Genomic DNA, 13034 nt, shown 5'->3' with positions numbered 1-13034 from the left:
GAGCCGTGACGCGTCGGGCCGCAGCGGGGGTCCGGGGAGCGGCGAGGCCTTGGCCAAGGACGCGGAGTCCTCCATGGCCGATGCTTGGGCCTCGGCCAGCGCCCCGCCCCGCCCCTCCATCACCTCCTCATTCCATGCCTCGGCCTTCTTCTTTCACCTGTTTCGTCCTCCATTGTTGTAATGTTACTTATCCCGCCCCACGCTGCCCCGCCCGGCCCCACAAACACCCAATTTTTCCCCTCCCCCCTGTCTTCTTCAGCCCGCCCTGCCCCATCCTCACAGCTTTATCAGGCCTGCCGCCTTGCCCTCTATCGCTGCCCACCCCAATTCCCTCCAGCCCCTTCTCTGCCCTGTATGAAGGTCTTATTGCTGCCTCCCTGCTGGCCCCGCCCAGCCTGCCCCGCCCCACCCCGCCACTCACCGCTTTATCTCATTGTAATTTACGAGAGGACGAATTCAACCAGTGGTGTGGGGGGTGGAGGGAGGAAGAGAGAAGGGGAGAGAAGGAAGGTGGGGATGTGAAGGGATGTGAGGCTACAGCGGGGGAGTGAAGTTGCAGTGTTCTATGGTCCTCTCCCCTCTCTCTAACTTGTATCTACTCCCTTTCTCCACTCGTCCTTCTTCTCTTCCTTATCTCTGTCTAATTTCTCATTCTCTCTCTCTCTCTCTCTCTCTCTCTCTCTCTCTCTCTCTCTCTCTCTCTCTCTCTCTCTCTCTCTCTCTCTCTCTCTCTCTCTCTCTCTCTCTCTCCTTTACTACTGAGTTTCCTCCTTTCCTCCTCAATTCCTCATTTCTCTTCCCTTCCACTCATTTCTCCAAGCTTTCTTCCTCCCCTCCCCACCCTCCTTCCTCCCCGATGCCTCTTACTTTTTTTTCTTGGGTTCGTGTATTTCTGAGAGTTGTAAAGATTCTCTCTCTCTCTCTCTCTCTCTCTCTCTCTCTCTCTCTCTCTCTCTCTCTCTCTCTCTCTCCTCTCTCTCTCTCTCTCTCTCTCTCTCTCTCTCTCTCTCTCTCTTCCGTGTTTTGTTATGTCATCTCTCTCTCTCTCTCTCTCTCTCTCTCTCTCTCTCTCTCTCTCTCTCTCTCTCTCTCTCTCTCTCTCTCTCTCTCTCTCTCTCTCTGTCTTCTTTACTTTCTCTTCTTCGCATTCCTTCCTCCATTTATCCTTTCCACTGTTTAAAATCCCAACCATTTTTATCACCACCACCACCACCACCACCACCACATGACCTTGAAAGGGTAAAAGTAGGTAAAATAATAGTAAAAAAAATAATAATAGGATTTCGTGACATGGGAACAAGAGGATGGATCAGTGACCTTTCATTGCTTTCACGATCTTTCTTCATTCTTCATTATCCATTATTCCTTCATTTGTCACCTTCTCTCTTATTCTTTATAAATGCCATTCGTTTAATGTATATATATATTTTTTTTTTTCTTTTTTTATTATGTCATGTTTAATATTGTTTCTTTATTGTTTTTTATTCCTTCATTCCTTCGCTCTTTTCGTTCCCTGCTCCTTCTCTTTCATTCGTTAGTTTTGTTTTCGCTTTCCCCATTGCTTTCATATTTATTGCCATGTTTGGTGGTAATTTCTTGTCATCCTTCCCTCCTTCCTTCCTTCCTTCCTTCATTTTCCTCCACATCGCGTCTCCATCCTGCCCTTCATTCTCTTCTGCTCCTCATTTCATTTTCCTCCTTTTCTTTTTCCTCTTTTTCAACATTTCATCCACTAACATCATTAGTTTCGTCTCCTCCTCCTCCTCCCATTCTCTCTCTCTCTAATTCCCTCTCTCTCCTCTCTTCGCCTCATTACAGATTCTCTCTCTCTCTCTCTCTCCTCTCTCTCTCTCTCTCTCTCTCTCTCTCTCTCTCTCTCTCTCTCTCTCTCTCTCTTAAAAAAAATAAAACTCTCTCTCTAAAAGAAAATAAAAGCACGCATTCCAAGAACTTTTTTTTTTAATCCTCCTCCTCCTCCTCCTCCTCCTCCTCCTCCTCTTGCTCCTCATCCTCCTCCTCCTCCTCTTTCAATAATCCTCTTTCTCCCCCTTTGAAAAAAAGAATAATTTTAAAGCTTAAGCGATTACGCAGTATTTTCTCACGAATAATGACTATTGTGATGATGATGACCATGATAATAGTATTAGTAATAAGAAGAGGACGACGGCAACGATGATGATGATGAAGAAGAAGAAGAAGAAGAAAAAGAAAAAGAAGAAAGAAGATAGAAAGAAGGAAATAAAGCATAAATGTAAGAAAAATTACAGTAACTGAAAGATAAAAGACAGATAGATAGATAAATAGACAGACAGACAGACAGACAGAGAGACAGACAGACAGACAGACATAGATAGATAGATAGATAGATAGATAGACAGATAGACAAGTAGACAGATAGTTAAACAGATAGATAGATGAACAGAAAGAAAAACGAAACAGAGACAGAAAGAGGAGAGGAGGTAAACACACAAAGCAGGAGCGAAAGAAAAATAACAAAAACAACAACAACAACAACTACTACTACTACTACTACTACTACTACTACTTCACAATTACATCAAACACGTAACTAACCTGAACCAAGAATACAACACCATAACAATTACGTGTCACAATTTCCATTCGCTCTCTGCCTGTCACTTGACCAGAGAGGCAAGAAATCTTTCACGGTGCTTCGCTAGACTGATGACACAACTCACTTCAGAGACAAGATACCTGGAACACCTGCAGGCTACCTTTCTGTTACGTGGGGAGGCAACGGAGTGTTATTCATTTCTGTGTCTTCTTTCATTACTTCTGAAAAACGCAGGGACTTATGAGAGTGGTGTTTACGTGGTATATGTAGTAGTAGTAGTAGTAGTAGTAGTAGTAGTAGTAGTAGTAGTAGTAGTAGTAGTAGTAGTAGTAGTAGTAGGTGACTATAATACGTAATTCGATAAGTCTGCAAGCTTAACATTTCTCGTGTGTACTCGTATGTGTGTGTGTGTGTGTGTGTGTGTGTGTGTGTGTGTGTGTGTGTGTGTAAGAGATACTGCATGTTGATTTCCTCATATTTTTTTGCCGGCCTCGTCTATTCCTCCCGTCATTTATGTTCGCTCCTCCCTTTTTTTTTCTCTCTCCTTTTCCATTTCCTTTTCCTTTCCTCTCCTACCTCTCTCCTCCCGTCCGTTTGAATCTTAATTCTTTTTTTCTTTTTAGCGCCAAAACACGAAACAGTACAACAAATTAAATGAATGATATGAATGAGAAAGCCATGGTGGTAATATATAAAACAAACAAGTAAACCAATTAAATTAATCTAGTAAGAGGATTAAAACTCAATGCCACCTCTGTTCTCTTCGTTTATTTATTTTATATTTCCTCCTTAACACAGTTACACAAGACTAAACTCACGGTACTGTCTCTATACATTACTTTATTTTAACCTCTTAACTTTATCTTCCCCACAGCCATCAACAACTTTTTTTTAGACACCAGTTTGTAAATTTACTAGGCTCTTTAATATTTCTATAGCCCAAGAAAGACAAGAATAACCTTCTATTATTTCTTTTTGTGACGAGGCAAGAGACTTTCGAGTGCTTTGAACGCTACCGAAGGAATGGCCGGATGAGAGAGGAGAGAGAGAGAGAGAGAGGAGAAGAGAGAGAGAGGAGAGAGAGAGAGAGAGGAGAGAGAGAGAGAGAGAGAGAGAGGAGAGAGAGAGAGAGGAGAGAGAGAGAGAGAGAGAGGAGAGAGAGAGAGAGAGAGAGAGAGATTTGAATTATAGGCTACGTATGCAAAGATAATCGGACAGAAATGATAAATACAAAACGCTATTCTCTCATATCGCCAGCTTCAGTGCAAATCAATCCACCGATATCTTTGCACAGTTTACGCTACAACACTCACGTTTTCTGTTCATGAAGTACGAAAGAAAATGCAAGTGAAAGACCGAATCTATTTTTTTTTCCACGCCCTTATTGTAATGTTATTTTACATACCATTACTGAGCGCTATACGACCCGACTATAACGGTACAATTAATTCATTCAAACCACTCCATTTTCTGTTGCAAAAGTCTAGGGAGTGAATGTACTTATCTTCCTTTCCCTTCCAACTATTTCTCTTTTCATCTAAATATCTCACGAAATCCCTTCAGTAGAATTCAAAACATTAATTGGTTGTAGGAAAAAAATACTATTCCTTTAGCCCACCACCCTTCATCCCTGACTTCTTTCACTCGCTATCTTACCTTACTTCACTGTCCTTACACACCGCTTTCCTAATTCCTACAGGCGACAATGGCCCTAAGAGACTATACAAATGCACAGTCAATGATAAAAGTAACATTGCACATGTAAAATTCTTAAGAAACAAGCCCGTCTTCTATAGCCTCTTCTTGAAATGATTCTCTCTCTCTCTCTCTCTCTCTCTCTCTCTCTCTCTCTCTCTCTCTCTCTCGTGAAAGTCATTAATTTAAGCTCAGCAAGTCCTGGGCAAGTTTTATCCATTTATCGGGTTATCTAGTTATCTAACCTCAACAGTGCCTAGAGAGTTTTATTATTTATCTACTTATTTATTAATCTAGTTAGTTAGTTAGGTAGTTAGTTATCGTTTATTCGGTGTGTGTGTGTGTGTGTGTGTGTGTGCTGGGGGAAAAAAATCCTTCTCTAACACACTTTCTCCATATTATCGGCTAAAGAATTATTGGCCTCCGTTTGGCAGCCTTCCTACAAGAGGAAAAGCACTAAGCAGCTGTTATAATCCTGCTTGTCCACTGAGTTACCGCAATTGAGGGAAAAAAAAAAAAACTCATATCATATCATTTGACATATCAGATACACCACACCATTATCAAGATACAGATGAAAATGTCCAGTTGTCGCTACAGGCAAGAATAAACCAGTAATGCGTCATATAGCCTACACCCTTCTACTGTATTTGTTTTTTCTTCTACTGTATTTATATCTTTAATATTTTTTTTTCTTCCTCTTTGTGAGTGTACATAATAGGTAAGGCTGTATAGTACTGTATCATCTTGTATTGTAGTTATATGTAATGTACTTGCAGTCATTTTCTTCATGTATATATAAGTTCCTGAGTAAACTGTTAAACTGTTAGCCTACACTTCACGACAACTTTCAACACTGTCCGTCCTTAGAGAGCAATAAAAATATTTAGTAATGTAGAATGTGGGAGGCTCCCCTGGTAATATTTTAGTGGTATCTGATAATAAACTGTACAAGGCTTCGCTTACAATATTTTATGTAAGCTACTGGTCATGTGCAGATAATATAACGTTACCCCAGTAATATTTTAGTAGCATGTAAAGATAAACTTAACGAGGCTACGCTTGTAATATTTTCTGCAGCTCGAGTCTTATGCAAATTATGTTTCCAATCATAACAAAAACTTCTCTGTCATAGCAACACAAATTGTTCTACTACTAATACTACTAAATTTCAAAAGTGACACAAGAACGATATCAATATTTACAAATAATTAAAACCAGGGGACGGTTCTGTCTTCTGAGCAAACTTTAGATAAGCCAAGGTTGCCCGAGCGTTCCACAAGTCAAGTTCCATTGTTACATAATACGGTCTTATTTTGTCAAGCAAGTAATTTTTTTCAAAACAATGAGTACTAAACTTGCAATATCAATCTATAGCCACTAATCCTGCCATGTCATTACGATTTGTAGAAATTAAGTTAAAAAAAAAAAAAAAACTAACGTCAATACTTTAAAGATGTACAGTATTATAGTAACTGACATAATCTCAAAAGCCTAATCTACCAGTATTTTAGAGATGTGAAGCACTATACTAGGCTGTACTTACAATTTTTCAATATACCTAAATTATATAAAATCATCTTTACATTGCGGTAACATAAACTACAGTATTTACGACAATGTTTCATGACAAGAAAACTGAGTGTTTCTAGTTAATCACCAGAAAACCAAGTATGCCAAGAAAAGGTACAAATAACATTGATCCGTATTCTGAAGCGCTTTGTTCTCTCACCACGACTATTTCTAAAGGTCACAGAGAGAGTTAACCGGATTTTCAAGACTATTTATCCTTTTAATGATGTAGAAATCTTGTTAATATGTTACTCTGACCGTATAAATACCCTTAAAAAAACGTGTAACCTCAACTAAAGCCTTCTGAAAATAGTAGAGATGCGGTGCAGAAGTGTTTATGAATATGGTACATTAACTTACCTGTTGATTGTTGTCCTCTTGCACACCTGTCGCCACCACTCCTTCACCTCCACTACGTCACCTCGTCTACCCTGCACCTTACCACATCTGCCTCGCAAACACCTTCACACACCTACAGCCTTTCATTGCGTCTTCAAAGTGTCAGTACTCTCACAAATTCACAAATGCTTCAAAGCGCACACAGTTAGTAAAAAAAAAGTACAAGTCAGTATTTCCACCATGCGCTCACTTCGGTCACAACGCCCTCATCAAGCCTTCCTCACACTTTCAGCACTCATAAGAAAGAGTCACGTACAGTTTTCAGATAAGCAAAACAGCACGGCACAATCCCACTATACGCAATCCTTCACCTCTCAATCACTGTTCACTACTCACTACTGACTCCCACGCGAGGCTTCGAGCAGACAGGCCCCCATTGCATCATCTTGTTCACTCACTCGCTTGAAATATTGCTACCACCTCCAAAATAAAGAAAAAAAATATGTGTATACGCGAACTGAAGGGTAATTAAATGATATTAAGTGGATTACAAACATATATTTGTGAAGCTGAAACAAAAGAGGATCGCTTTCCGTCCACTATACAAGATATATATACGTAGTGGGTTTAATAATAATTCCTTAGAATAATTCCTCACACACACACACACACACACACACACATACATCCTCTATACGCACGCATATACAGTAAGTCCACATACGATGCCTAACATGAAACGGTCACTAATACCCTACTTAGCAACTATGTATCTGATACCACTGTTAGTGTTGTGTTTACATTATCTGCCTTGTTATCTTTAGCTTATCCAGTGTTTGTTTATATTGTGTGTGGGTAAGAGAGAGAGAGAGAGAGAGAGAGAGAGAGAGAGAGAGAGAGAGAGAGAGAGAGAGAGAGAGAGAGAGAGATTACAAGAGCTGCCACATGTAGGATAGCTAACTACTCATACATTTATTATAGTTACACCAATAACTTCAAAGTACAGGACATGGAGAGAGAGAGAGAGAGAGAGAGAGAGAGAGAGAGAGAGAGAGAGAGAGAGAGAGAGAGAGAGAGAGAGAGAGAGAGAGATTCCTCCTTTACTTGCCGTTGTTACCATCTTTTGTGCAATGTCTTCACTTCACTGTTCGTGTTTTGTTATACTGAAGGAAAAAAACAGTTCTCCAGTGGAGAACTGGAGCGAGATAGGAAGGGGCGGCGTGTGTCACAGGGCCCACTGCTGTGGGGACGTCTGCACCATACCTAGAGTCTCGACGGGGACTAAGTAGAAACCCCCATTGGCGGCATAGTCCTTCAAACCCTCGATGACCCACGCCCCCGCATCCATGACTCCATGCGCCGCACCAGAGCCTAGGCTCCATATCAGCCTGGGCAGGTACTGGTGAGGCAAAGAAGAAACCAGGGATTACAAGGGATGTCGACTGACTAAATGAGTGTAATGCGTCGCTACAATAAGAACTTAAGAACATAAGGAAGCTGCAGTTTGTCAGGTCTGTATGGTACAGCCAACGAATATAATAAACAGCGACAGAAGTAAACTAGCAAACTATTTTTTTTTTTCTTTCCTTAACGCTTGATAAAAAAAAAAAAAAAAACTCTTCTTACACTAGTTATACTACTTTGCACTGAGACAAGGAGGCTACTTCTACTACTACTACTACTACTACATAGACATCCACTTAGGCAAAAATCGTCATTGTCCAAAACATGTTAGGACTCATAAAAGAAAAGGATGAAAATGAAATATTTGCTGCTCTGCCGTAATAAACTCATTCAGACCGCCCCTCTCTCTCTCTCTCTCTCTCTCTCTCTCTCTCTCTCCGTCTCTCTCTCTCTCTCTCTCTCTCTCAACAAGCTTAAGGTCATTATGATATACACCTCTGTAATTACGCACACGATTTCAGTCATTATTCAGCATCTGTCTAATCTTTATACCAGTGTGGAAATGATGCTGGGGAGCTGGGAGGTTTAGTGGCGACGATAATGCTATCCCAATCTATGCCTCTACGCGCCTGTCTGCCTGTCCGTGCCTGTTTGTCTGTATGTCTGTAGATAAGTCTGTCTCCCCACTGTGTGTATCAGTAGCATCTCATCCAACAAAACAAATAGTTAAATAAAAAAAAAAAAAATATATATATATATATATATATATATATATATATATATATATATATATATATATATATATATATATATATTATATATATATATATATATATATATATATATATATATATATATACCATCCTTAAGCATTACACGAAGTTGGAATATGTAAGTCAAATTCTAAGATAAAAAAAACTAAAGAAACACTCATACGTCACCTCACCCTTGTTATGTGTGAAGAACAGCCAATGGAGGTGGGTGGCGCGCCTCTCCGTAAGCGGCCTCGTCTCCTGCAGCCGATTCGGGCGCATCACATTCACCACGTAGCGCAAGAGTGCCACAGGCGAGCACCCCTTTGCCCTTTTTGCCTTCCGGTCCCGCTGGCGGTCTGCATCATCACACCCATCATCTCCTCTTACGCTCGAAGGTGTCGTACAATCCCAGAGTGCTTGGCTGAAGCGTGGCCGTCATCCTGCGCTTTTTTTGCGCCCCTCCGCAGACCCTCTTCCACGGAATCCACCAAGGCAAGAGACTCTGCCATAACGTATCAGCGTGTGTACGATAAATACTGAAGAACAGCAAGGCTTATACTGGCACTGCGACTCCCCCACTCACACACACACACACACACACTACAGTGGCCTCACATGCGGTACCTCACACACACACCAGTACAGCATGTAATTAACTTCGATATCGTATCCCAAGATCCACCTGAGGAGCATATGGGCGTCAGATGTGAGGGCGTGCACACCCGCAGGGACTATACCTCACACTTGCATGTCCGAACAATTTTCCAGTATCGAAGTCATCTATTTCACTTTGAAACTTCTCTGGACTTCAGCCCCAAGTGACTCAGTGGGCAGGGCAGATACTGGCGTGTGTGTGGACTTGATTACATGCACTGAGGAGTCTTTCCTCAGCGAACGGGTCCATAAAACACTTGGTAAGATGGTTTCAAACGAGTTCCTTGGAATGTCAACTCATGCTTGGTTACAAAGCACTGCAGAGGATGATGTGTGTACCTTATTTTGGGCTTCCCTTTCTTGTGCAGTTTATTTTGTTCATGAATGCTTGTTTGTCTATCTTACTACATCGATTCTTGTCTGTTTCTCTCCACTTGCCCTCTTTGGCATACTGTATATTCGTCTGCTGCCGTTGCTCCTTGTAATGCTCCACTGCCCGTCTCTGTCTTATTACTTGTGTCTCTCTTCCTTCCCTTCTCGAAACTGAATGTACATCAGTGGTGGCGGACTGACGCTGCAGAGAGTTGAGGCGCTGATTGCACCACCATTAATCATCTGCCAGGTCTTACTTACCGTTTTATTACTAATGAGCGTCATCTGTGGCAGAGGCTAGGCAGTTAAATCAGCGAAAAAATAATATAGTATTGATAAATAGATAAATATATAAAAATAAATAAAAATAAAATTATGTAAGTGATAGTGGTAATTAATTTGCCTTATAACTTTTTAAGTGTATAATTGGTAATAATTTCAGCTGTCCTTTCTGGATTTCTTATTGTAGTCATGCTTCACTAAACTGAAGGCATTAGTTACCAATGAGATAGGAGAATAAACTGTTGCTGAGCCAAAAAGAATATAAAAAATAAATAAATAAATAAATAAATAAAATCATAGCTATGAAAACATATCGGAAGCTTTTCAAATTTCTTGTTATTTTCTTTAATAGCTCTGGTATTATCGTGTTGATGATTATCATAAACAAGATATTAAAGTACGATAATTGGTCGAGGTCAAAGAGAAAATACTCACATTTTTAAATGCTTTGCTCTCTCGTAAAGGCGTTTCAGGGGCCAATGAGGTGATTTGCTGGATTGTCGTGAAAGTTTTTCCCATTGGTTATCAAAGAATCTATCTTAGACCATCAGTAAGCTCATAAAAATACCCTTCAAAGCTCCAATAATTTCCACTCAGGCCAGTTGAAAGTAATCGAGAGAAAGGAACGATGTATTTAATCCTTTTCCTTGCGTGGTCGTCCTTCCCTCCTTGCACTGTGAGAACTCTTTGCATGGAGACATAGGAGAGAAAAGAGGGGAAAACATGATTAGACTACAAAAACACTTACGGGAGCCTAACACAAAAATGGCGTCTAAAGAGTTATAGGTACTAAAGAAAATTTGTCTAGCAGTGAGAGTGAAGAACATGAGTCAGTTTGAGGAGCCACAGAAGAGAACCACAACTCTGAACATGTTGTAGTGGTGGCCCTTGGTTACATCCCACCCCCGTCCGTGAAGTGCGGTGCCTTGGTGCAGCTGATGGTCACTGGAGTAAGTATCGCCGTGACAGAAGAAATGAAAGGCCTTCTCCTATTATTACCATTTTATCGCCAGCCATCAGAATACAAGTCTTCACTAGTGACTTGTCTATCAGTACAGCTTATTTGTGGGATTAGAACACTCATTCCTGTAGGACACACACACACACACACACACACACACACACACACGCACACACACACACACACACACACACACACACACACACACACACACACACACACACACATTATACAAAGGAGTACATGACAGTTACAAGCTTGCTTACAGTACACTAAATAGTAATATATCTAAGACCTAAAGTAAGAGTAGAGAGGAGACTATACTAGACTCTCAAGGACATTTAGTTATGGAAAACACTGAGGTGAAGATGTTCATAATAATAATAACAAATATGAATGATAATAATAATAATAATAATAATAATAATAATAATAATAATAATAATAATAATAATAATAATAATAATAATAATAATATCAATGATAATAACGATAATATAAAAGGTAATAATCGTAATAATCCCATAGAAGAGAACTCAAGACTACTACCATGATCATGCTGAGTCAATGCAGTGATAATGACACCAAGGTGACGTTATGTGTATGTAAATGAAAGTGAATATTTTGTTTAGAATTAAGGATAAGCCACCGTGAGTCTTGCCTTTGATCGAAATGTTGCCAGTGTCATCAACCTTTGCTGACACAGAGACGCTCCCAACACACACAATTCCAGGATGAAAGAACAGAAAACGGAAGCTGACATCATCATTTCGTGTCTATATTCATTCAGTTTTGGTGAATATCAGTCACAGTATAGCTCTACATATACGTGTGGTGTACCATTCACTGAAGGTACAGTCGCGGCCAGAAGTCTTGTAACCTGACGCTCTCACCTCCACTGTGTTTAGCGTTTTCCTTCAGTCTCACGTCCTCTGAGCTCCTTGGAACCCTTCGGTTATCAGGTGTTGACAGGCAAAGGACTTCCGGTTGAGACGACACGATTAAATTAGTGGAAAAGAATACGGCACGTGAACAAACTTTTGGCCATGATTGTACATGTTTTCTATTAGTTTTTATTTTCATCTTACAGCACATTGTGTACCTCCACAGACTTTTTGGTTGTTTGTTTCTGTAATTCGGAATTTTCCCTTTCGACCTTATTTGTTCATTCGGATTTATATGCAACTGCCCTTCCCTACACAGCTGTAAGGACCAAGTTTGGTGTGTCCGTGCGAGCTTCATCTTCCGTGTCCAGCATTTGATGACCATAAAGGCTTCCAAATCATTATTTCTTTAATAGTTACTTTATCATAATTGTTTTATTTACTTTAAAATTCGTAAGACTTGCGGCGCCTGATTAACTAATTAGCCACTACGTATTTTGACGGGGTGTCTTGCCCGGCCACCCGCGATACCCTGGCCTCGCCTCCCCCCAACCTTCCGCCACCCCCTCCACGTCTTCTAACGCCCCTACATCACTACCTTGAAGTACTCCGTCTATGTACAAGATAATATACACACTGCTGGTGTTCCAAAGCCAGCGAATTCGGGACTAAAGGTGCGATTCTGAACGTCAAATAACCGATCCTGAGTAAGTCTTGGCCGTTTTGTGCCATGGCGCGGCGCATTGCGGATACTCCAGTCCCAGCTGTGGGATGAAAAACGCCGCGAAGGCGCAGAGGGATGAGTAATTTTGCACAGGATTTTGATAACCATAAAATCATTCACATTAAACATCACTTACATCAGTATTTAAAATTGCAACGCTATTCAATATCTTTCTCTACCTGGCTTGTTTACACGCACAAGGGCCTATTTTAACCAATGGGAAGTCTAGAGGGAAGGCAACCTTGTCATCTCTGTCTTCCAGGTCAGCCTAATTGACGCACAAAACACACACCTTACGCATGTAAGTTTTTGCAGTTCGCAATTCCGTGTGAGACGTACATGATGCAATGCTTGAGTATTTGTTGCCTTGACAAGACACTGTTGATGCGAGCTATTCATGCAACACATGGAAACCTACACAGGAAGTGATTCCTTTAAATAAGTAACTTTATTACTTCCATACGAGTGAATGGATAACTTTTCATTAGGTGTTCTCAGCGAGGACCAGCAAATTTGCTTCCCACAATAACAAGTCCTCAGTGATGTGACCTGCCAGATCGTGGTGCCGCCCTCCATCCCAACGTGTCCACTTTACTCTAGGGCAGGACACTACTACCCTGCCTCTCCTACCGTGACTACAGGACTGCCTTGCTTATGCTGGATTCCGGGATGCTATCTGGGCCACTGTGGCGGCACTAATTTTCCCTCTGGGCAGGCTGGGGCCTCTCAATGTCCGGGGGAGCGAAGTTGGTAATCTCGCTGGCAAGGTCACCTAGAGGCAACATGCCTTCTGGGAGCTCGTGCCTGTTGCCGTGTC

General features: G+C 41.1%; 1 protein-coding gene across 1 annotated transcript in view; it reads right to left on the bottom strand.

Annotated features, from left to right (window-relative positions):
- Positions 1-7045: 7045 nt before the first annotated feature.
- Positions 7046-13034, bottom strand: part of LOC135093646 (secreted frizzled-related protein 5-like) — a 66410-nt gene continuing 60421 nt past the window's right edge. The window contains 2 exon segments of the mRNA XM_063993090.1: positions 7046-7580; positions 8532-13034. The exon segment at positions 8532-13034 is cut by the window's right edge and continues 160 nt beyond it. Coding sequence (XP_063849160.1) covers positions 12913-13034 — 122 coding nt within the window. The 3' untranslated portion in view covers positions 7046-7580; positions 8532-12912.

This window comes from Scylla paramamosain, chromosome 43 (genome assembly GCF_035594125.1).
Source record: "Scylla paramamosain isolate STU-SP2022 chromosome 43, ASM3559412v1, whole genome shotgun sequence".
Taxonomy (NCBI): domain Eukaryota; kingdom Metazoa; phylum Arthropoda; class Malacostraca; order Decapoda; family Portunidae; genus Scylla; species Scylla paramamosain.
Note: the sequence above shows the minus strand (reverse complement) of the source record. Positions and strands in the feature narration are given on the sequence as shown.